Source organism: Peromyscus eremicus, chromosome 9 (genome assembly GCF_949786415.1).
Source record: "Peromyscus eremicus chromosome 9, PerEre_H2_v1, whole genome shotgun sequence".
Classification (NCBI taxonomy): Eukaryota; Metazoa; Chordata; class Mammalia; order Rodentia; family Cricetidae; genus Peromyscus; species Peromyscus eremicus.
The window spans coordinates 49,548,537-49,573,912 of record NC_081425.1 but is presented as its reverse complement, the minus strand read 5'-3'; the positions used below and the strand labels follow the sequence as shown (position 1 = coordinate 49,573,912).

General features: G+C 39.4%; 1 protein-coding gene across 1 annotated transcript in view; it reads right to left on the bottom strand.

Annotated features, from left to right (window-relative positions):
* Fndc3a (fibronectin type III domain containing 3A) overlaps nucleotides 1–24,404 on the bottom strand; it is a 157,199-nt gene extending 132,795 nt beyond the window's left edge. The window contains exons 1-2 of the mRNA XM_059273352.1: nucleotides 24,116–24,404; nucleotides 476–613 (exon numbers count right to left, since the gene is read on the bottom strand). Coding sequence (XP_059129335.1) covers nucleotides 476–574 — 99 coding nt within the window. The 5' untranslated portion in view covers nucleotides 575–613; nucleotides 24,116–24,404. The remainder of the gene's footprint in view (nucleotides 1–475; nucleotides 614–24,115) is intronic.
* Nucleotides 24,405–25,376: the final 972 nt, after the last annotated feature.

Genomic DNA, 25,376 nt, shown 5'->3' with positions numbered 1-25,376 from the left:
TGCCCTCAGGTTTTAAGGAATTTTTACCAATGGAGTCTCCTTTTTTGAGAGAAGAGAAACAAGGCATAGGCCACTGTGGTGATATGTCAGCCTGGTACTGTGTCTTCCCCTCAGCAGAATACACAGCTACAGCGACCAGGGCAGTGTATTGTGATTAACTAATTAATAGTCACACTGAAGCCAGTGACTGGCCTCAAGCAACAAATGTTAACAGAAATCTGTCAGAGACTCATAAAAGTACATGAGTATCTGCCACATCTGTGATTACTGTGGGAGGAGAAACCTTAAGAGACTCCCATCTGACCATGAAAAGTAAGTTAGCAAAAGAAGGTGATGCTAAGAAAGACATCGCAGAGGACAGAAAAATCTAGAACGCAAGTCTATTACTACTGGTTATAGCAAAGAAAGTAGCACCTTAGCTATAAGAAAACAACAATAATAAGACACAAGGTAACATACACTTCCATTTCCTTACCTGTTGTGTTCCATCTGCACTTACAATGGGGGCAGACAGAAGAGAGATGTCGCTACTTAAAATCTGAGCTGTGTCTAGCAACGGCGGGTGTTCTGCCATTATCAATAAGGCATTGATACACCGGATAGCCCTCCAACTCTGCAAAACAAAAAGATGAGACACTGATGTATATACATCCAGAGAACACATTAAAATACACTCAGGAATTGCCTCACTAACAGACATATTGTCCAAGGAAATCCAAAAAGACCTCCTGACTACTTTTTTTTTTTCAAATAACTCTTTGAGAAAATGTATTCCTTAAACCAACCAAGGTAACTATTAGTACATTATATATACTAACCATAACACTAATACCAGAACCTCTATTGAAATTCATGTCTGTTTCTCCACCCTTCCATCCCAGATAGTGGTTATTTAATTCAACCATCACAGTTTCATCTACACCCTATGAGAGGTATCAAAGCACAATGGCTGAATGAGGCAACTCTACCTCTGACATGTTTCTTTGAGCAGACAAGGGAATTACAAAGAGCCAATCTCTCTGTCATCTTGTCTGCCTTGAGGCACTACACAAAAAGAATTATGATTTCTCACTGAATGCTGATACAAAGTAAAACAGTTTTGTTTTTTTTTTAAAGAACTTATTGAGGCTTAGGATAAGAACCTTCAAGTTTTAAGTTTTAAGCTCTTACATTATTCATTCATCTCTTTCATTATTCTTTTATAAGTGAGAACAACTTATCTTTTTGTTAATGAAAGTATGTTTGCCTGCATTTAGAAACCTTTAATGACAGATACACTAGCACTCATTTGGCAAGGTAGGATGGCAGAGGATTAGTCTATACAGCATGAACCAGTAAAACATCAGCAAACCGAGCAAACTGAACACAGTCATACATGTTACTAAGTCTAGGCTGAGCTGTAAAATAAACATTTTTGTATGTTTTCAGCATTCACCAATTCAATGCTAAGGGGCAAAACATTCAACTTCCATAGATGAAATTCACATTTTTTTTTTTAAATTTTAAACTGTTGAATCTCCCAGAAACTCTTAAAGAAGTTGATTTAACTTGAAAACGATTATCTGTATTAGAAACTGCTCTGAGACTTTACAAACTGCATTCAACACAGGTACTTATTGATGATTTCATACTGAAAACCCTAACAGGGAACGTCTTACATCATTAGCTGCCTTATAAAAAGGCATGCCACTTAAACATGTTTATACTACATACATACACACAAGAACAAACTAAATTCTGGCATAACATGCACTACTAAATTACTTAGAGACTGATAAAGCCCAACACTTTGAGTCACATCAAATAATTTCTGTGGAATTTACAAATAACTATAAGGTGGCAAAGAGTCACTGTGATATTTTGACACATTTGTTAAGTCTAACAATTTTATTATATAAGAGAAAAAACATTTCCAGCAAGTAAGCTCACAAAGAGCTTCTGTAAGTACTTCATTTTTGTTCCTCCCTTCCTCTTTCGTTTTCTCCCTCCCGCCTCCTTGTTACATTGGCAAAGAATCAACAGATGGACTCTTACTTCAACCCTCCTCCTGGATAGCAGGATAGCAGCGTATCCTGCTATGGTAACCTGGATACCTGGGGCCACAAGTATTTGCCTTCCTCCTTCTCACTGCACTCATTTTTCTTTATCCTTTTCGTGTGGTGTGTGTCTGTGTGAGTGTGTGTGTGTAGTTTATGTTAGTGTGGCTATGTACATGCAATGGCACAGTATGGAAACAAGAGTCAACTTTCAGTTGCTGGTTCTAGCCTTTCCACCTCATTTGAGACAGGATCTCTTGTTCATCACTGCATATACCAGGCCAGCTAGCCCATGAGCTTCTAAGTATTCTTTTGTCTCCACCTTCCATTTCCCCACAGGGTTTCCTTGTGCAACAGTCCTGACTGTCCTGGAACTCACTTTGCAGATCAGGCTAGTCTTGAACTCAGCGTTCCACCTGCCTCTGCCTCCTGAGTGCTGGGATTAAAGGCATGTGCCACCGCCTGGCTGTCAGGTTTTGTTTTTTGAGATAGTCTCACTCTGTAGCCCAGACTGACCTCAAACTTGAGGTGATCTTCCTGTCTCAGGCTAGAGTGCTGAGATTATAGGAATGAGGGGGATATCATGCATCACCTCCAGAATTTTTTCTTCCTTCCTTTCTTTCTTTCTTTCTTTCTTTTTTTTTTTTTGTATTTTGAGATTACTTGGTATTTTTGTTTTGCTATTTTGTCCTGGCTATATACTTGAGTATGTCATCAAATTCATGACAATCCTTCTTCTTCTGGTTCTCAGAGATTACAGTCATGCATCACTAAGCCTAACTTCATTTTTCTTAGTAAGAATGTTTGGAGAGATGGCTAAATGATTAAGTCCACTGGCTCTTCCAGAGGACCAGGGTTCAGTTCCCAGCACCCACATGGTGACTCACAATTATACCTCTAGTCTCACAACATACCAAAGCTTTATTTATGAACTTGTTTCCTTTAGGGCCATAAGTAACCATCATATGCAAGAATGATGGTTACTTGAGTTTATAAATTTTAGCCCTGCAACTCAAATACTGCATTTGATAGCCTATACTCTTTGTGCAGAAATTGTCAACTTCATTCAATCTATTCTAATTTTGCTACTAATATTCTACATCCTTATCTTGTCTAAGGACCCAAACCAGCTCTCTGTTATAGTTACACATCTCTTTTCCTGCCTTATAATGTAATATCTGATATATGCAAACAGAGTAGGACTGGTGTGTGGTGCTTGTTAATGTTCCTGGAGTAAATAGCCCACCTGTTTTCAAGCTGAAAGTACATGAGCATGCTCTATGCTCTAACTCACAATGTAGAACACACATTGGCTAAAAAGTATCCTGCAAATCTGTGAAATGTTAATACTATCTGTATAAAAGGAAAGGTGACTCCAGTATACCACTGCCAAAATTACTTCTCAAATGTAACACAGTTGAGTATGTTCATAGATATGGGAAAGAAAAAGATTTCTCAAATAAGGTATAAAATATACTTCTCAAATCATAAAGGAAAATAATATTCAGGATTTCATTAAGAACTACATTAAAAAATGTCTTTAATGGAATGAAATAAAAGCTGCAGACTGAGGAGATAGTTACAACACAGACAACTGAAGGAATCCAAGGTGCCAATAAACAAAATGTTCAAAATCATTTATTGGTTGGAAAAGTAAATAAAACTAGAATGGCATGACACACGACTGGGTAGGTTCCTTTAGGATGAGAATAGAATGGCATGACATACAACTGGATAGGTTCCTTCAGGATGAGAATAGAATGGCATGACACACGACTGGGTAGGTTCCTTTAGGATGAGAATAGAATGGCATGACATACGACTAGGTAGGTTCCTTTAGGATGAGAATAGAATGGCATGACATACGACTAGGTAGGTTCCTTTAGGATGAGAAAGCCTCTATAAGACTGACAATGGCAAGTAGCAGTGAGACTGGAGTAACCAAAAAACTCCTAAGGTCATCCTGAAAAAAACTCCAGTATCTACCAAAGTCCGTTTCTTTCTGGTGCTAGGGTTTGAAGGCAGGTCCTTGCCCAAGCTAGGCAGGCATGATTCCACTTAGATCTACAGTCCTGTCTACCAAAGCTGGACAGATGCAGGTAGTCGATGCTCAGTTTATGATCTGATTACGAAGACTCATAGCAAATGCCCAAAAGTAATGTATGCACATGTGGACCAACACACAAGTACAAGAGCTTGTAGCAACATGATTTGTCAATAGTCTTTTAAAATCATATACAATCTAAACGGCCCTTAGAAATCATCCAATCTATTCAATAACTATTTAAACCAAGGAAAGCGATTCAGAAAATATGAATAAAATTTCACAAATACAATGTGAGTGAAAAATAAAGAGAATATACTCTTCAACTTCGTAGGAAGTTCAAAAATAGAGTAGATCTAGTGTTAAAAATCAGCACACCAGCTGCCTTTGAGGTGTTAAGATAGGAAGTAGGAGGCAGTTGCTGGGATACTGACTCGGTTCTGTGTCTTGACCCAGGGGCTATTACATGGGTCATAACCACTGAATTATAAGCACTGCATACGTACTGTTCTACATGTGGTATTTTTCAAGAAATTAATGTTTGAAAGTTAAAATGACCACATGATCATCTCAAATCTTCCAGTAAAAGCATTTGATAAATTCAATAGTCACTAATAAAAAATAAAAACTGGGAACACAAGAATAAAAATAAATAAATAAAAGGCTACATATGAAAACTCACAGGGAAGATTATACTTTTTTTTTGGTTTTTCAAGACAGGATTTCTCTATGTAGCCTTGGCTGTCCTGGAACTCACTCTGTAGACCAGGCTGGCCTTGAACTCATAGAGATCTGCCTGCTTCTGCCTCCCAAGTGGTAATTCAGAATACTTATTTCAAATAGTATTTCACTTACTATACTGCTACTATATATTTATTGCATAATGTTTTCGGCTTCATAAAATCAACTTCTTTCAAGTTATTTCATTTGACTCTATTCATCCTCTATACTATCTCCCTGTAAGCTCCCCCCTTTCCCACAGACGCTCATCCTCTTCCTCCCCCAGTGTCTCTTCTGCTTTCATGTCATTCACTCACGTTCATATATCTGTGTACATATACATAGTATATACATAATATAACATATGTAATAAATAATAGAAATGCTTTTGTGTCTCTATATAAAGTCTAGATCCACAAGTAAGTGAAAGAAAACGTAATATTTGTCTTTCACTGTCTGGCTTATATTACTTAATATGCTGAACGTCCAACTGTTTCATCATTGTAATATTCTTTTTGCTTCTATTTCATAATTTCTGCCCTAATCTTTACTATCTCTCCATTCAGCCTCTGGCTCCCAGTTGCATACTCATGAGCAAGTGCACCTGCACACACATGCACACCCACCCCACCACCACACATTCTCAAAGAAATACTTTCATTGTACTCCATAGTTTCTAGTATCTTGTGATTTTGTTTCCATTCAAATTCTAGGATTTTTTTTAATTTCCCTCATTTTTTAATGATCCATTCAATACTGTTGTTCCATGATTTTCCTCTTGCTGCTAATTTCTAGTTTTATTAAAATGTGATCATTTAGAATATAAGAAAGTATTTCAGTTTTCTTGTACTCTTTAGACTTGCTTTGTGTTCTAAAATGTGGTCCTTTTCAAAGAAAGTTCCATGGGCTTCTGAGGAAAAAAAATGCGTACTCTGCAATGTTCGGATACAATATTCTGTTGATATCTGTTAAGTCCATTTGATCTATAATATCACTTAACTCTATTGATTTTTTGTTTTTGCATGACTGGTCTACTGGTGAGAGTAGGATACTTATTTTACCTACTACCATAGGTTGAGGTCAACTTGTGTCTTTCTATCCACTGCTATTTATCTTACGAAATAGGATACATCCATATGCAGCACCTGTACATTTAGAATTGAAATATCTTCTTGAGGGATTGTTCCCTTCAACAGTATGATTGTCTATCTCTATCATAATTTTAGTTTGAAGTCTTTGTCTGGTATTAGTATTTCCTACACCCACTTGCTTTCTAGTTCTATTTACTTGGACTATCTTTTCTACCCTTTTACCCTAAGGCTGTGTTTAACTTTGACAGCTACATTTGCTTCCGGTAGGCAATACACAGATGAGTCTGGGCTTCCTTGCTGTTTTGTTGTTGCTTGAAACAGGGTGTAGCACTGGCTGTCCTGGAACTCAGATATCCACCTGCCTCTGCCTCTGCCTCTGAGGACTGGGATTAAAAGCGTGCACCACCATGTTCTTCTTGGGTCTGGTGTTTTAATCCAACCTACTGGTTGTTCATTTTCTTCTAAGTAGAGAACTGACACTATGGACACTCAGTTAGTGTTGAAAACTATGCATATGTTTTTGTAATATCTGGTACTTTCCTAATCATTTGCTAACCTAGTGAGTATAGCCTCTCCTGTGGGTTCATAAGTTTATCTCTCTATTCGGTGTGGAAAATCCCTTCAAGTATCTTCCCTGGTGCTTATGTAGTAGCCATATGCTGTTATCATGGAAACTTTACCTTCTTCAGTTATTAAGGATACCCTGCTAGGTATAGTACATCTGGCTGATATATCTTGTTCTTTATGCTCACGGCTTCTAGAGCCTCTGTTGAGAAGTCCACTGTTCTAGTTTTCTTTCTGTTGCTGTAATAAAACACTGACAAAAAGCAACTTTCAGAAAGAAAGGATTTGACTTACACTTCCAGGTCACTGAGGGGAATCAGGGCACAAACTGAGCAGGAACTTCAGGGCAGGCCTGCTTGCTATTCCATGCAGCATTACCTCTAACCAGGACACTCACTCATAGCCAAGGAAATACACAGAAATTACGGAGAAATGCTACTTGCTGGCTCATTTGCTTGCTTATTCTCATGCTCATGCAGAACTTGTTTCCTTATACGGTCCAGAACCAACTGCCTAGGGAATGATGCCATCCACTGTGGGCTGGGCCATCCTATGTCAATTAGCAAATCAAGAAAATTCCCCCAAGATATCCCAAGGACCAATCTGATCTAAGGAATGCCTCAACTGAGACTTTCTTCAGGTGAACTCTAGGTTGTGTCATTTGACAATTAAAGCTAACAAGGACATCCACTGTCATCTTGATGGATTTGCCTTTCTTTATATGTATCTGGTGCTTCTTTCTTTATATGTATCTGGTGCTTCTGACAGCTCTCAACATTATTCTGTATGCTTAGTGTTTTAAGCATAGTATGGTGTGACAGATTCTTCTTTTGACCCTATTCATTTGGTTCTCTAAATGCCTCCTATATCTTATAGCAACCTCTTTTGGATGAAAAATACTTTGGAAATTTTCTGCTATGATTTTCTTGAATACATCATCTCAGCCTTTTGCTCCTTGTTATTGTCCTACACCAATGATTTGTAAATATGGTCTTATAATCGTGTCCCATAGATCTCCCACGTTGTTTATGCTTTCCTATTTATTTCCTTTTTGTAGTTGTCTGAATATTCTAATTCATTTAGCTCCTCATTAAGCTCTGGCATTATCTTCCATTTAATTTATTACTTGTAAGGTTTCCTACTGAACTTTTTATTTCATTTATTGAGATTTTAATTTCCAAATTTCAACTTTTTTTCAATATTTCTACCTCTACTTAGTTCCTCTTTCATGTTCTGAATTGAGTTCCCTATTTCATCCAGCTGTTTGTGTTCACTTTGAATATGTCAAGAAATTTATTCATATCCTCTTGGATTTCATTCAACATTCTTACAATTATTCTTTTGAATACTTTGTTGGGATTTTCATTTAATTCACTCTCACTGGAGTCAATTACTATGGAATTAGTAATTTTAAGCAGTCCTGTTGCTTTGACTTTTCATATTTCTTGTGTTTCGGTTTTAGGACTTGTCTGGGATTAGGTTGGTTGGAATTTTTTCAATCACATCTTTTCTTTTAGTAAGGATTTACAATGTTCAAATGAGACTAGATTGTGGTAGGATTGAGATTTTATTTTCCCCATGATGACACCAATTTTTGACACCCATATTTAATGCAGTTACAGAAGAACAGCTATGCAACAAAGAAAAATGCATTTAAATTAGAAAGAAAGAAGTACAATGATCTGTGTTATCTGTAAAAAATGTAAGGACTTCACAAAAGCTAATAAAAATTACCAAAATTCTAGGATATAGAATAAATGTAGAAAAATGAGTTGTTACTATACACTAACAATGGATAATCTGAGAAAGAAATCAAGAAGACTTAATGTGCAGTAGCCCCAAAAAGAATACAGATGGGCCAGAGACATAGCTCCTCAGGGGAAAGCACAAGCCATGTGGGCCTGACACCCCAACTTCAATCTCCAGAAGTGTGTAAAAAGCTAGAAGGACAGCAGCACACATATGTAACCCAGCACTCTTCTGTCAAAATGGGAGGCAGAGGCAATCACTTGGGAGCTCTTAGGCCAGCTGGCCTGGAATATGGAGCACAACCCACCTGCAGAAACAAGACAGAGTTGTCCTCTGACCTCCACACTTACACTATGGCATGTGCACATGCATGCACACATGCACAAACATGTACAATAAATAAGTAAATAAATACTTAAAGAAATTTTGCCAAGGAGGTAAGACTTGTACTCTGAAACTACAATATAACACTAAAAAGGGGAAAGATACAAATAAGAAGAAAATACCTTATGTTCATCTATATAAAGATTTATTTTGAAGATCTTCAAACTCTTCAAGTGATTTGCAGATTCACTGACACAACAATTTTCAAAGATGTCTCCTCTTATAAGAACATTAATTTCATCGGGGGAGCTCCACCTTTATGACTTCATCTCATTATCTTCCCAAAGCCCTGCCTCCTGGCATCATCACACTGAGGGTTAAGACACTCAAATAAGAACTTTAGAGATACACAGTCAAAACTTAACTGCCATTACCTCTTCTCTAAATTCATGTCTTTTTCATTCTGTCCCAAAAGTCTTAATCTGTTCTAGTATTAATTCTAAAATTGAAAATTTCATCAACATCAACTACATCAAAAATTGGGAAAAACTCATGATTTATCCCAAGGCAATTCTTTTCCTTTGAACTTGTGAACCCATTTAAATTGTGTGCTTACAAAATATAGTGGTGGGATATACACGGGATAGATGCCCTGCACCCAAAGAAAAAAAAGCAGCCTAAAACCAAGCACTACAAATACCATTAGCTCTAAAGGCTTGAGGATAATTGCCTTTGGTTTAATGCTGTTTTCCTGACCTACTAGGATCCCCCACCCACACAGCCCGACAAGGTGGCCCATCCCTTCTAACCAGGGAAGCCTGACTTATGCAGCTGTTGGGGCCCTGACAATAAGGCTCTGCCATGTGGCAGTCCTTTAAGTCCCACATGGGCTATGCATAGTAAATGACACAATCTCACTACCTGGGAGGCTAACACAGGAAGATCACCATGACTTTCGGGCTACCCTGGGTTATATACACAGTGAGTTCCAAACCATCCTCAGCCTCAGAATAGGCCTCAAAAAATTAAAATTCTTCTAAGTAAATACCCAACTGTATTTGTGAAAACTATGTTTATAAAAATATCAAAGCATAAATACAATCCAGCCAAATATGTTGCCCTTTTACAACAAGGATCACCTTTTCTGCATTGCCCAATAACATGTTTCTCATTTTCTCCCAAGACTTCATCAGCATGACCTTTACCAACCACATTTCTATGAAAATTCTGCCTAGGGTGGGGTGTCCTCTAAGAAGATGAGCATTTCTCTCTCTCTCTCTCTCTCTCTCTCTCTCTCTTCTTTTGTGAGTCTTCACTAGAATTACCCACAGCAACACTTCAGCTTTTCCAGTCTCTACTTTGTGCCATTGATAGTCACTTCTGTATTTCTAGGTATTTGCTACAACAATACCCCATTTCTTGGTACCAATTACTGTCTTACTCTGCAGCTTCTACTGCAAAATACCACTGTCTAGGAGGCTCAAAAACAGACATTATTTCAGTCCAGAAGTCTAAACACTCCAAAACCGTATTATGACGACCAAGTCCTCCAGGACAATCTGAAGACTAAATTTCAGAAAATATATAAAATAATACCCTGTTTTAACACTAAGTCAGTGATATATTTTGTTAGGTTTCTTTATTAATTCATTTACTGTGTGTACCCACATGCTATCACATGCATGTGGAGGCCAAACTACAACTCCTGTGAGTTGATCCTCTGGAAAAACAGCAAGTGTTCTCACCCAACAACCCATCTGTCCAGCCCCAATAACACTGTTAATTTTAGCCCAGAAAAATTTTCCACTGAACATGTTCAATTATGTAAGAGCCATGTTCTTATTAGAAGAGCCATAAATGCTTCAATAACTATTAATTCATCACCTGTGTTATCTTTGGTCACTGTCAACTGATTCTTCTTCTAAGTGTGGTTTGTAATTTTCTGCTTCTTTACAGTCTTAGTACTTTTGATTAAGAGTGTTGGGTGATTTTTCCTGGGGAAATGTTAATAAATGACTATTTATTCCTGACATCCATGTCAGGCAGGGAAATGCTACCACACAAATCTAGCCTGGTGAATTAGTGAGTTTATCTGGGTTATTTACAGTAGTAAGGGAGAGTGGGGAGTTAGTTATAGGAGCATGGATGACTCAAGAGCAGCTGCATCACCAAAGCACCACCCCAGCATAAGTGATAATTTACAATCAGAGAGTCTCCTCTCACCAGTAACTGTTATTGCTTACATAGCCTGGTGAATCGTGTCAATTTCAGGAACCTCCTGAGACTTATGAAGCTCTTCAGGGTCTGAATCTTCAAAGTTTTGTTTGCTTCCTAAGTCTTAGTGAGCCTTTCCAGGATGGAAGTCTTAATTTGGAAGACATTGCTATACAGTCAAGTATTGTAAATTTTACCTTGATTTGCTGCTGGATATTATATGGTTTCACAATTATTTAGCTTTGTTCTGAAATGTATTTAAATGAATAGGAAATAATTTGAGCTTTTGGGATCTTGCTTATATAGGTCCAGATTTGCTTTCAGTCTAGAGTTAATTTCTCTGACCTCTGAGGCAAGCCCCACTAAACCCCCAGTAGCCTACTGCCTTCTAAATGATGAAGCTCTCTTCTCTGGGCAGCTGTTTTTCCTGGCCCAGCATGAGCTTAGATACTATTTGATAAGATCATTCTAGGTGTCTCCTTTCTCGATAAATGCAAATGTGCTCATTTATCACTACTCTAGCTAACTAATCAAGGGTAATTATTTCAAGATTTCTAAAGTTCATTTTCTATGCAGTTCTTCCATCCTACGTCTCTGGCCTGCAAATGATAATCTTCTTTAGTTTTCTAGACTGACAGCTTAATCAGAGTGTGCGAGACAGACATGGGTTATGTGCATGGTAACCTCCTCCAGAAAACTCAACCAATCATAGGCTGGTTTTGTTTTCCCTCTTTTGTCTGATGTCTAATTTTTCAAGCTCTGCTGTTTCAGACATTTTATCTAGTTTTTAGTTGTTTCAAGAAAAAAGGCAAATCCAATCCAATCCTTTTTTCTGTATCATGAAAAGGGACCAACATTTGTGACTCCTTTTTAGTGTGCCCAATAGCCAGAAGAATGGTAAACAGATTTACTAGGACATACTATAAATTATGACTATTTTTTAATAGTACGCTTCAGGTATCACTACTTGGAAGCCAGCATGCCCTTGATATGTCCTTACTTACCTACAAGAAAAACTGAAGTAATTTATTTACTTACTTTGAATAAATGAGACACAATTCCTTGGTTTTTATTTCAGTGTAAGACTTAGGGTTATTAGAAACATCCAGAATGAGTTTTGTTCAAATGTGCCATCCTTGAGCCAGAGTGAATACAATTCTGGGGTTACCTGGGGCCTGCAATTCAGGATTCTAAGACACCTGGCTGCATGCAACAGGCAGGTAAGTACAAACCGTAGGGAAGAAAACTTGGCCATCTGTAGAGCTATTGTCAGTGCTCTCTAATTGGGCTTGGGGTTTGGGGTTCTTTAATCAGTCAAGATTTTATTTTAAATTACTGTACATTTCATTTAATTTTATTGTACTCATCTGTTACTTTGAGGAAAAAGTTGTTCAATTAATTGTGCATATACAATGAAGCACATATGCAGTAACAGTATTTCCTGCTTACTATTATTGTTGTTGTTGTTGTCTGAGACAGGGTCACACTGTCAAGTCCACATTAGCACTGAGCTCATGTTCCTCCTGGTTCAGCCTCCTGAGTGCTGGGATTACAGGTGTATGCCACCACATCCAATACCCTTGTTAGTAAACTATCTGTGCTCATAAATGTGCTAATTTGATTTGCATGGTGACATTCCATGAGCTATGTGCTATGAATTTATGCTATATCAATAACTAACATTTCACAATGAGATAACATTTTCACGTGTACGGCAGTAATTACAACCACAGTTTAGTAAGTTAAACCTTATGATATTGCCATTTAAAGTAAAAAATCTATAAAATATCAATTATATCATAAAGCATATACTCATTCTTACCAGGGAAACAATCTACATTGACTGCAGCACATTTCTTATAACTTATTTACCACATTCATCTTCACTTCCTTGTCTACTGGAAAGGAAAAATGGGGTACAACAGGTAAAGTGGGTGGGCCTTATCCCCAAAGGAACAGAAGTTTGGGGGCAGTGTTGAAAGTCACTATTATTACTTTCCTTAGTCAGACTCATCAAATAGAATATAATTACACATTCAGGAAATACAGTCAGTCCCCATTCCCCCATAACAAAAACCACACTTAACTGCTATGATGAAATCTGGATTCTGAATGAAGTTAATTCACAAAGAATGCTTGATAAAAAAAGACATTGCAGAGACATTTCCCACCCATGTAAACTGAGCATGCTGGCACACTGTAATCCCAGTGCTCAGGAGACAGGCAGTAAGATCACTGCAAGATGGAGGATATCCTAAGCAACACAGTAAATTCCTAGCTAACCTGGGCTACACAGCAAGACCCTGTCTCAAAAATAAATAAATAAATAAATAAATAAATAAATAAATAAATAAAAACAAGCAAAAGAAATATGGGACATGAGAAACGAGCTATGGAAATGAGAACAAGTCCAACCCATTAAAGGACTGAGAATGGACACTATTTTAAAAGTAGTATTATCTTAAATCCTGTATATAGCCCTAAGTGTGGGGGGGGGACATTTGAGGCACTTTTAGAGTCAAAAGGTATTCTATTCTCACCTACAGACATTTTACTGGCCTCTGTAAAAATATTACTTTTTCCATTACAGATAATTCACTTTCTTCTTGCCGAATTTCAAATTCCCAACCATGTCTTATCCGAGTGAATTTGGACTTGCAACTAAAGCAGCATAGCCTTTCTGGTCACATTAACTCCATAGCAGTGAAATCCACAGTAGAACAGCTTGACTTCTACATGAACGCTGCACTGTTGGGGTAACTTGACATGCTTAACATGGTTAACATGAAAAATCACTCCAAAGAGCGAATTTTATCACAAGAAAATCTTGATTTGATGTTCTGTTAGACAGCGCCTTTCTCAGTCGAACACAGTTAACAATGCAGTGCTTTCCCAAAGAACCAAGTTCTGTTATGAACCTCTAACTATGCCTAGGCTAAAAGCTATTTTCTCTAAGCACATCACTTCTCTCCATCTTGATCATTAAAAAGTCTTGTCTTTAGTATTGACACAGTTCTAACATCAGCTGTCTCTACAGGTCTAGGGTGGGCTCAGTGGTGCAGCACTCGCCTTTCCTGCCTGTGTCCCTTGACCTGGTCCCCAGCACCAGGAAAGGGAGGAGGAGCTTTGAAAACTAAAGGGGAGGTTAGACTCACAGGAAAGATGAAGGCCTATGAAAGACGGAAAACATTCACAATCATAATCTGTGTGTGGTTAGGGACTGGACACAGGGCTTCCTTCACACTGGCCACACGAGATCTCTGACAGTGAGCTACAGCTGCAATGCCGCAATTAATACTTTTACATCTAAAAAAGTAAAGCGAGGCGGGAGACAAAGTACTTGCTGCACAGGCATGAGGCCCAGATTTCCAGCACCCATGCAAAAAAGCTTGACAGGGCTCTCACCCAGGCAATTCCAGCACTTCCAGGGGCAAACACAGGAGGACTGTAGGACTTACTGGCCAGTCACCTAGCCTCTGGTTACCCAGTCTAGCCTCACACTCAATGAGAGATTGTGCCTCAAAGGAATAAGGTGGAGAATGACAGAGCAGAACACCCACAATCCTCCTCTGGCCTCTCTCTACACATGTACTGGCATGTATATGCATGCATATACTACACACATGTACAAATAAAAGTAATAATATTGACTTGGGTGTCAGTTAATTTATAAAAGTTAAGAATCACTAGTACAATTCTTACTTCTTTAAACGCATCTTATCACAGCTTCAGACACACCATTACACTGAAATTATTTCCTCTGACATTTTGGTTATGAGTCTTAGCCTTTAATGGCTGAGCAATACCTCTAGCCCTGTTATTCTTATTCTTATAAAGACAGAGTGTATGTGTCCATTGATGAGGAAACTGGATACTTCCCCACTAAGTTTAAGACAAGGATGTCTAGTCTCATCACTTCTTTTCTAATTCTGTTTTGTCACTGCTGTGGTCAAGGTGGTGGTAATGGTGATGGGGCTACTGGGAATAGAACCTATGACATCAGCTATACAGGCAAGTGTTCTACAGCTGAGTCACAGCCAGCCCTATTTTGTATTTTCTAAGTGTGCAACCATATCAATTATAAATAATAATAGTGCTATTCTCCTATTACTTACAGGTTATTTTTCTTGTTTCTTAATGTATCAGCTATGAGTTATGGACCAATATTAATGTTCTTACCTTTTAATGGGAGTGCTTCTAATATTTCACTATGACATTCAATATAAGTTCCTGCTACAATATTTTTATAAGGTTATTTCTTGTTGACTGTAAGTTATTAGAACTGGTAACTGAATTTAAGAAAACAAATTTTAGCACCAAAGAGATAATTATAGTTGCCCCTAAAATCCATAAATATGGTAAATTAGATTAGTATTTCCTAATAGTGAATCATTATACACCTGGGATTCAACACCAAAGAGATAATTATAGTTGTTCCTTAAATCTGTGAATATAGTAAATTACATTAATATGTTTCCTAAGACTGAAACATTCCTGGGATTCAACACATTGGAGCTGGTATTAACAAAAAGCCCAGGTTCTGTCATCATCTGGGTTCAGAGCCCTATCTTCACTGAACAGCTCTATGATCTTGGGCTAACCGTGTTCCAGTTCCCTCGTTTTGAAATGGTGGCAATGATATCTAACCCAGTTGGTTTGAGAACTAAATAAGCAGCTATGTGTGAAGTTTAGAAGCACATTCAGCCCACAAGAAGCACTTATTAGTTATTATTTACTAGTAATCTTGTACTAACCAAGAACAAAGTAGTCTGTAGCCCTCTAGGGTCAGCAAACTAAAACCTGTGAGTCAATCCTGGCCTGCTGCCTGTTTTTGTAAATAAAGCTGAATTAGAAGAGACCTACACTCATTTTTTATATTGTATCTGGCTGGTTTCTGCTCCTGCTGTAGCTTGGCTTCCGAAGGTATACAGAGTCTTTGCCATCAACGATGCCTGAAATACTGATTCTCTGCTCCTTTGGTTCAAAACTGTTAGCAGCAGCTGTGCTGTTCACAGTCCAATAGTTGAACAGACAACCTAATTACAGAATGATAGTGTGTGTGTATGTGTGTGTGTGTGTGTGTGTGTGTGTGTGTGTGTGTGTGTGTGTGTACAATGTATACAATCAATACCCTGCAGGAAATAGGCCTATTTGGGACAAAAAGCAGAAAAGAATCACACAGGGAAACAGAAGCAAAAGAAGACCCATTTTATTTAATTATTTTAAGATATGTATTTATTTACATGACTTTATCTCTCATCCTAGTCTGTGAAGCCAGAAAGAAGAAAGCATGACATTCATTTTATGACAATTGTATTGCAAGCATCTGAGACATATTAATTCTTCAACAAATGATAGATATGTAAATAATGAAAATAAGAATAGGAAACGTGCAAGGCATAACTAGACACATCTATCACAGTTGCAGATATAAATATACTACGGCACTCATTCTATTCACCACAGGAATAATTTAACTAATAGTCTAAGTCTATTAGTACTCCATTGTAAATGGAGGAATCGAGGTCACTGGGGCAACAGGCATGTTCCTATACAGCCAGTAGATAACCAACAGACAGCCCCTGCCTTCAGGAAACAGGCCCTTACCTCACAGAACAAAGCTGGAAAGTGATGAGACACAATGCGGTAATCACAAGCTATCAACAGCGTATGCATTTGTAGAGAAAAGAGATTATAGTTGATACAAGAGAAAGTTTGGTGTAGCGTTAAAATGATGAGTGATTTCAATAAATTCATCATTTTGAAATATTAGTCTGGATGTGATGGAAAAAGCAGTTTAAGATGGACAGAGCAGCTCCTACATATTCTCCTAGGGCTACTCAACCATGCGAACCAATCGAACCAAGGTTCAAGTAATATTTATATAAATAAAGCATTGCCTAGTACGGTATTTTTTAATTTTAAATATTTTTTAAATATCTTTAAAAAATACTGCTCTAAAGTAGTAGATATACTTGTTCACAACAATATACAAAGAAACAGAAAGGTACTTAATAAACCATCATTCTAGACTATAAATAGTATATACACAATACATTACATATGAAAATACTACACAGGGAAAAAAATTAAGTCTTAAAAACAAAACCATAATTGAGAATGGCTATATTAAGAAAACCAAAGAGAAATCCAGAAAATGTGAACAAAATGACATCATGAATTTTTTATTTAAGCAAATATTAAAACAGGCTGATTGTGAAGTGCATGAAATAACTATGCCTTCAACCAAAGCAGTCGGTGTATGTGTGTGTGTGTGTGTGTGTGTGTGTGTTAACTACTTCTCTCAAAGCACACAATATACAGGCTGAATGTCCCTTCATCAAAATGCTTAGAAGCAGGAGTGTTTCTAGTTCAGACTCTGGAATATCTGTACACACCATGAGATAGTTGGGAATGGGAACTAAATCTAAACACAAAATCCACTTGTGTTTTACATACACACACACACACACACACACACACACACACACACACACACGCACACACACACCAGGTATGAGGTTGCTATATATATAGTGTTTAGTTCACCTACATCTTAACTGTAGCCCATCACTCCAGGTAAGGTGAAGACTTGGCATTTGTGGCACTGCAGTGGCAATCAAGAGTTTCACATTTTGGAGTATCTTGAATTTTGGGGTTGGGGCACTCATTTTGCAATTACACTTTAAAAAAATCTTACATGTGCTGCAAAGTGTACTTAAGAAACATCTGCTTAGAATCTGCAGCGAAGTAGGAGGATTCCCTCCCCTCGCATTACTGAAGAAGACTAACACACATAAATCAATGAAACTAACTCACTGGAGAAGGAGAAAGTTGCTTTAAAAAAATAAATCTTAATACACAAGTATATATTAAGATGTGGCTTCCCGGTCATGGCACACACCTTTAATCCCAGCACTCGGGAGGCAGAGGCAAGTGGATCTCTGTGAGTTTGAGGCCAGTCTGGTCTACAGAGTGAGCTCCAGGACAGCCAGGCTATATAGAGAAACCCTGTCTTGAAAAACAAACAAAAAGATGTGGGTTCTGAGAAAGGAAGACAAAAAAACAAAACAATACTTTTCAACACTGCTATAGTCTGATTCATACAATAATCTGCCAAACGCACTTAACTTTCTTATCTAAGTTGATGACAAAATACATAATATACTGTGTATTTCTACCAACTAGCACCTAAGCCATCTCAAGAAGTGAGGGAGAAAGAAAGAAGTCACTGTCACATAGAATTTCACTTGTAAAATGAGAGAACAATAGTGTATCTGTCCAGCTTATGCAGGATTTTAAAAATAACCGAGCATAGGCCCTGAAATCCAATGCAATCCAACAGGTATTTCTCAGTATTGTAAAGAAGTTGTCTTCCACTTAAAAAGGAGCTAGTTCACTCATTTTATTCATTCCATCCCACTATGGATAGAACAGCTGAGGCTGTATGGTACAGAAGGTCAGCATTCCCTTGCAAAGAGGGACAGAAGGCAGAGTGGAGCAGGGACTGATCTGAAAGATTAATGAGTGGAAATTTTTTTATATGTATTTTATTTCCAAAGAAAACAGTTATGACTTTCTAGTATACTGAACCTTCCTGCAAATGCTGTTTATAAAAATTTGCAGAATAAAACTTGAACTCAAAAGTTCTGGCCACATTAGAAAAAACAAGCTATTGAGCAGCTTCCAGTATGTACGAGCACTGATGTAAGCACGTACATGGCACCTTAACATTTTCATGTTTCACCCGTCTCACTGAGCCCTTACAGTATGTGTGATGAAAACAAGGCAGACATTCTCAATGTTAAGGATTAGAAAACCAAGACTGAAAAAGAAAACTGTGAAATCACGATCACTAATGAGGAGTGGACATGGAATGAAGATCTGCCCCATCTGCACCATCCAAGGCACTTGATCCCCTCCTTCAGCAAGGAAGCCAGCCTAGAGGAGGTGGGAAAGCAGTGGTCAATTACTAGTTACTCCTGCCCCCTTCTTTTTCAAGACAGGGTCTCAAGTGTGACGCTCTGGCTGGCCTACCCTGAAACTCACAATGTAGATCAGGCTGGCTTCTAACTCAGAGGTCCTCCTGCCTCTGCCTCCAGAATGCTGAGACTAAAGGCATATGCCACCATGCCTTAGCTACTAGTTTCTCATTAAAGCAAAATATTAATAAGTCAAATTGTACAAGGTAGTAATTGAGAAAGGCCAAAACCTAGTGTTGGCTTATGTTGCCTTTAGCTTTAAGACAGTAAATACATTTATAAAGGAAGGCACAGTTATAGTCATAAAAGCATAAAAGATTAATTTTTCATTTGGTTTTAATGTTTTTAAAGGTAAAATAAAGGGGAAAAACAGTAGTGATTCTGTCCAGTCAGTGTCTCAGCTACTTTTTCCAACACCTAAAACTGACCACATACAAAGCCTATTATAATGCCTGCAATGAAAAAGAATGTTCTTATGCTATATTTTAATCTCCTAGTATCACAACCATGTAGCAGCCCTCACCAATTGATCCATAAAGCTATAACCTCTGGCACCACGGGTCACCTGGTCACAACACAAGAAACACAGTGGGAAAGGATTTGAAATAGTGTTAGCTTAGACGTTCATGTCATGAATTTAGAAATTTCAAAGAGATATTTAATATACATGAAGCTTCAAAACAACCAGTATTTACCCTTGAAAATTACCATAATCATCTTAAAATCGTTTTGTTGTTGTTCTTGTTGAAACAGGGTTTCTCTGTGTAACAGTCCTGGCTGTCTTGGAACTGACTCTGTTGACCAGGTTGACCTCAACTCACAGAGATCTGCCTGCCTTTGCCTCCCCAGTCCTGGGATTTAAGGTGTGCACCACCACACCTGGCTTTAAAATCATTTTAATAGAAATATTTTTTAGAGATTTCTGGATCTTCCCTACTTTAATCTACATGGTATGACATTTTTCTAGATGACTCCAGCTTATCCATCTAATTACCAATTATTCCATAACAGTGACTCTTCTTGGAGTTACTGCAGGATTTCTAAATGTGTAGAACTCACCTTAGGCCACCTTTAAAAAACAGGTTATTGTTCCCCTGCCATCCCCAACAGACCAGCAGCACCCTAGCCAAGGTTTCTGAATGCCAGTTGTACTTTTTTAAAACTGTAAACCTAGCATAGAGGTGATACGCTTTACCTTATATTTTCAAATCCAGTCACTGGGTAGCTGCTTCACTGCCATAAGGCCCAGCTCGAAGACTTCTTTTACTTCCTAGTTCTGAGACCTAGACTAAGCTCTTACTAGAACTTTAGGCACAAAGTAATAATTATAGTAATAGTTATTTTAGCATATTTTCTTTATTTTCATATACCACAAAAAAAAGATAGGTACATCACTTCAAACAAACATTAGGAAAATACTTCACAATATGTGCTATATGGACAGTTAGCCAGACAGGACTCAGTGAACTAGGCCAGATGGCTAACTCCAGCCTGAAGACATGGTTTTTACATTTTAAAAAGATTCTTTTAAACAAGCAAACAAACAATCATATTCAACAGAAACTATAAATAGCTTGCAAGATATTATCAAACACTATATAAAATAGCTGTCTACCCTTATCTAAGTTATATAGACATATAGAATCTACCTACTAAGAAATCTGAAGCTAGAGACCAAAATGCTAAGCGAAACAAAACAGAGTAAGAAAGACAAACACCATATTTTCTCTCATATACAGAATTTTTATATATTTTTGTCTGTCTGTATATGGCATAAAAGAGGAAGTGCAACTATTGAGGTACTAAGGGAGAGGAGGTGGGAGCAAGGGAGGGTAATGGGAAGACATATTTTCTCTCATATACAGAGATACACACACACACACTACACACACACACACACACACACACACACACACACACACACACGAAATAAAAGCAGAAGAGGCATTTGGGAGGAAACATGGATCCGCAAGAAGCAGGAGAGAGGGTCCAAAGACGGTAGCAGGGAAGAAAAGGAGCCCAGTATAATGATACATAGGATGAGAATGTCATATCGAAATCCATTATTTCGTATGCCAACTAAAAACAATAAAAGCAAAACAAAATGATGTGAGGTTCTTTATCACTTTCAGAGATAGATTCCTACTGATAAGCAGGAGTTTCTTCTGCAGGGCTTCCTACGCTACTCTTCATACCTGGTGGGGCCTAGCTCCAGTCTTTACCAATTCTCTTTTTCCTAATGCTTGTCCTTGGATGCTCCCAAAGGATCCTTCCCACTGCTAGCTCCAACTCTGCCTGTCACTCTATTTTGGAGTTTTCCTTTGATAAATAAACCCTTCCTAAATTTCAAGTTGGACTTCCTCCAAATGCCAAGAACATTCTAGCACTCCCTCACAGAGCTTTCAGTCACAGTGGGTGGGGACCACACACTTTAACAATATTGTGCTATAGTTTTTGCTAATGGTCTCCTTTGTTAGTGTACAATTCTCAAATAATTTGTAAAGGACTTTGAAGGAACACATCCTACTGCTTCTGTATCCCTTACTCTGATAATAGCTCATCATCCTCTGAGTCCATGCTATGTCCTCCCAAACACACTATCTTGTAGTAGCTATCTTGTGGAGAAAAGTAGCCTGAGGCCTGGATATGGTTGATAGAACATTGGGAACATCATAACTGAAACCCACAGAGAACTTAACGGACACCCAGAGGCTGCACAGCAAACTTACTGTATATTAAAGACAAACAAAACCCAACCAGTAGGAGAAAAGGCTAAGGACTATAACATAAAAAAGAACTCACTGAACAATACTGTAAAAAAAAAGTTTAAAGTATTAAAAAGGATAAACACTCACAATACATGTAAAAGAACAAAATGTACCCTTAACACTTCTGGTTATCAATTTCTTTATGATAATGAGCTCTTGACACTGATACACATTTGTTGTACCAAAGTGATCAACAAAAGTACTACAGGACTCAATGGACATGTTCAGAATTCTAAATCTGACTTTGTTAAAACATTCAGAACTTATTTGAAGTAGTAGTTCTTGTTTTAGAGATTACATTTAACAACAACCACCAATTGCTTATCATAACCAGGCTAATAAATTTGGAAATCATATGCACATTCTTATATCATGTTCCAAGACATAATCAAAACTCATTTTCATGAAAAAAAAAAAACGCACCAAGAATGTTTTGCTTTAAAAAAAACTATTTTGGTTACATTAACAGTATAGACAAAATACAAGATTAATAAGCCTTAAATATATAAACACCAAAAATATAAATATTTTCAAGGCAAGCAGAAATATATCCTATGAGTCTAAACTAAAGATGAGCAAATCATAAATGTCTATTTCCTAAGTCAAGCTAAAAGACAATATTCATTTCCTCTTTTTTTTTTTCTCCTGTGTTTTATAGTCTCTCAGTTTTCATCTCACTAGACCTGGAAGGTAGACAGTTTTTTAATTTGTAATAAAAATAAGCTGAAATTGATAGAAATATAGTATATAAAAATGAATCATTGGATGTATGGGAAAAAAATCAGCTCTCAATTACACAGAGAGAGGAAGTAACAACATGTGACACCAAAAATCTGTTTTCTTGAATGCACAACATTAATTTGGGAGAAGAAAATTCCCCTTACAATCATGACTGAGCACTGGGGCCAGTGTCAAGCAAGAGTTTCTTTTTCCTGATCACTCAGTGATGAGGGGATTCAGACAAACGGGGAGAGGAAGGAGTTAAGGCAGACGCGTACAGGTGGCTAAAGGTAACCAGCCTCAGATAAAAATTTTCCACTTAATCTAGAGAGAACTGGAAGATGATCTATGAAGATAAGGAAGAAAATACAGGGAAATGTAATATGAGAATGCTAAAATTTTTAAATATAAGCAAGATCTTCCCCCTATCACCTCATCATCCCTCCTTCCCTTTAAAGGGTGTTATTAGTGGCAGCAAGAATTACAAGTGGGCTAAAATGCCAAAAACAAACTCTCATATTTATACTTTAGAAAAACCATGTTTTAAAAAATCCTTATCATTGCTTTCTACTAGGCCCACCCACCGGTCTCCGTGGGTAATTTACCTCATTAGTTGAGAAAAATCAATTCAAACAAGAAAATGAGTTAAGAAGACAGAGGCTCATCCCCCTGGAACAATTTTACATGACTCAAACAAAACTTAGGAGATGGCAAGAATTACATACTTCACAAGTACACAAAAACTAAATATTTATCTAAACATGGGATTTGAGCCAGAAATCCCAATTTGTTTCTGTCTGACATATGGCTCAGTCTTGAGTGGCATATGTTTAGCACTAATGCTGGTAAAAGCATAGTGATTAAAATATTACAGAAAAGCTTCAACTGTTATTTCATTCTTAGCCAAAAGGCAGAGAAGCGATGCGATTTGTTTCTTATGACACAGAAAAACACGCACAAACTTGGGTTTCAAGAACTAAAACAGACCACCATACGAAGCAGCAAAATCAAAATGTGGCTCAGTTGTTGTTGGTTTTTTTTTTTTTAAGTCTACCATGAACACATAAAGATTAAACTGTAAAAGGAGGAAAATCCTGTCAGCCAGCTATTCTCGGGAATAGATGGACAGACAAGAAGGTGCCCAAAGGAACTTACAGTCTCACAAGAAAGAGAAAAAAAAAATTCTAGCTCACCATCCCTACCACCCCCCAGCAATCAGTATACACACACACACACACACACACACACACACACACACACACACACACACGCCAAATATCCCAAGGCTTTTTATTTAAAAGGTAGTAGTTTTCATTAAAAAAAAAAAAAATACGATTACCTCTCCCACTCTTGAGAACAGCAGCGCTCGCGATCTGACGTCGAAATTATTGGCTCGTTTTTTTCCTTCCCCTAGCGCACGACGCCCTTTTCCAGAGTCGTGTCAAAAGTTCCCCCACGCAGGGTGCTGCTGAGCAGGGCGAGGACCGCAGCAGCCTCCTCCGTCGTCCTCCTCCCGACCGACCGACCGACCGACCGAACAGGTGGTTAACTTACCTGGGGAAGAGGAGCCGCCAGGCGCTGGCAGCGGCCGCCCGCCCGCCCGCCCGGGGCGCAGACCCGAAGGGCGTGTTTTCGAGGATTTAACCCCCAGGTGAGCGGGCAGCGCTCCGCGGCCGCCGCCGCCGCCGAGCCCCGGCAGGTGCCGCGCACGTCGCCCCGGCGTCCCGGACCCGCCGCCCCACGGACAGCGCTCCCCCCTCCCACGCGGGGGTGTGTGGAAGGGGGGGACGTCGCCCGCCCGCCCGCCCCCCTCGACGGGCTCAGCCCTCCGGCGCCGCGGCCCCGCAGCCCCAGCCTAACGGTTTCCCCGACGCGGGCTCCGGCGTCCCCCGGCGGCTCTCACCTCCGAGTCCCGCCGCTCCGAGGCGGAGGAAGGCGGCTCCCCTGGCGTGGTGGCTTCTGCGGGGCTCCGGCTCGTCCTCTCACTACCTTGACGCTGGGCCCGGCTCCCGTGGCCGCCGCTGCGCTGACTGTGGGGCTGGTTTCCCGGCAGTGACGGCGCCGCCTCAGCCCCGCTCTTCGCTCCCTCTCCGCGTAGCTCCCGCTTTCTGTTTCACCCGAGGGACCGCGAACGCCGCCGCCGCCATGATTACTACGGAGCCGGGAGGAGGAGGAGCCCGGAGTCGGCGCGCCCCAGTGCGGCTGCGCGAGCCCCGCCGACGGCGCCCCCGGCCGCGGGGACCCGGAGCCCCCGCGCGTGCCCGGCGCCCCGCGGCCAGGCTTCGCAGGCGGCCAGGCGTGTGGCGGTATCGATCCCCGAGCCGCTCTCTATGCCCGGCAGTGCCCGGGGAACTGTGCCGATGATTGACACATCTGGGGCCACACACGCCATTCCAAATGCGTTTTAGAAAGCGCTCCCCACCCTCCACTCCCCGGAGATGAACCGTGTCAGCCCCTCTCCGAAAGCCCCACAACTTAGAATGCGGGCAGGTGCTTTGGGCTCAAACGTCTCCACTCCTGAGCATGTTGCGCCCCGGTATTTTATAGCACCCACAAAACAGACTGACTTCGTTCAGAAACGCAGTGGTTAATTTAGTGGTCTCGGACCAGCCAAATCGAGTGGAAACCCCGTTACCTTGATTTCTCCAACCGCGGAGACCGAAGCGAAGGCAGCAGCAATTTCCTTAAGCCTCAAGCAATGGGGGACGCTGCAGTAATGCCTGAGGGCTGGCCGGGACTGCTTACTTTTGCAGTTTCACCAGAAGCCTTGGGGAGAGGGTCGTCTTGGGACACCAAAGTCCTACCATGTCCTTCCAAAACAGGTGACTGATGGAACCGGGCTCTCCGTCTGACTTGTATTTAGGTTTATTAATTGTGCTGCGTTTTAAGATAGCAATCTTTGTTCACCATTTGACAGAAATCTCTTGAAGATGTACGTATTTTTTACATTCTTAAAGAAAACCATGGATAACGAAATTCTTAGTGGATCATTGAGTATCAAATGTAATTAATTACTCAGACCGTATACCAAAGTCCCAAGGGCTTGCAGAGCATATAGAGTTCCCACTTTTGTTTCTGGGTTTTTCTTTATCCCCCCCCCCCCCCCGGTGTTCTCCTTACTTTTGTGGAAGACCCCTCACTTGGCATAGGTTCATCTGCCTCTA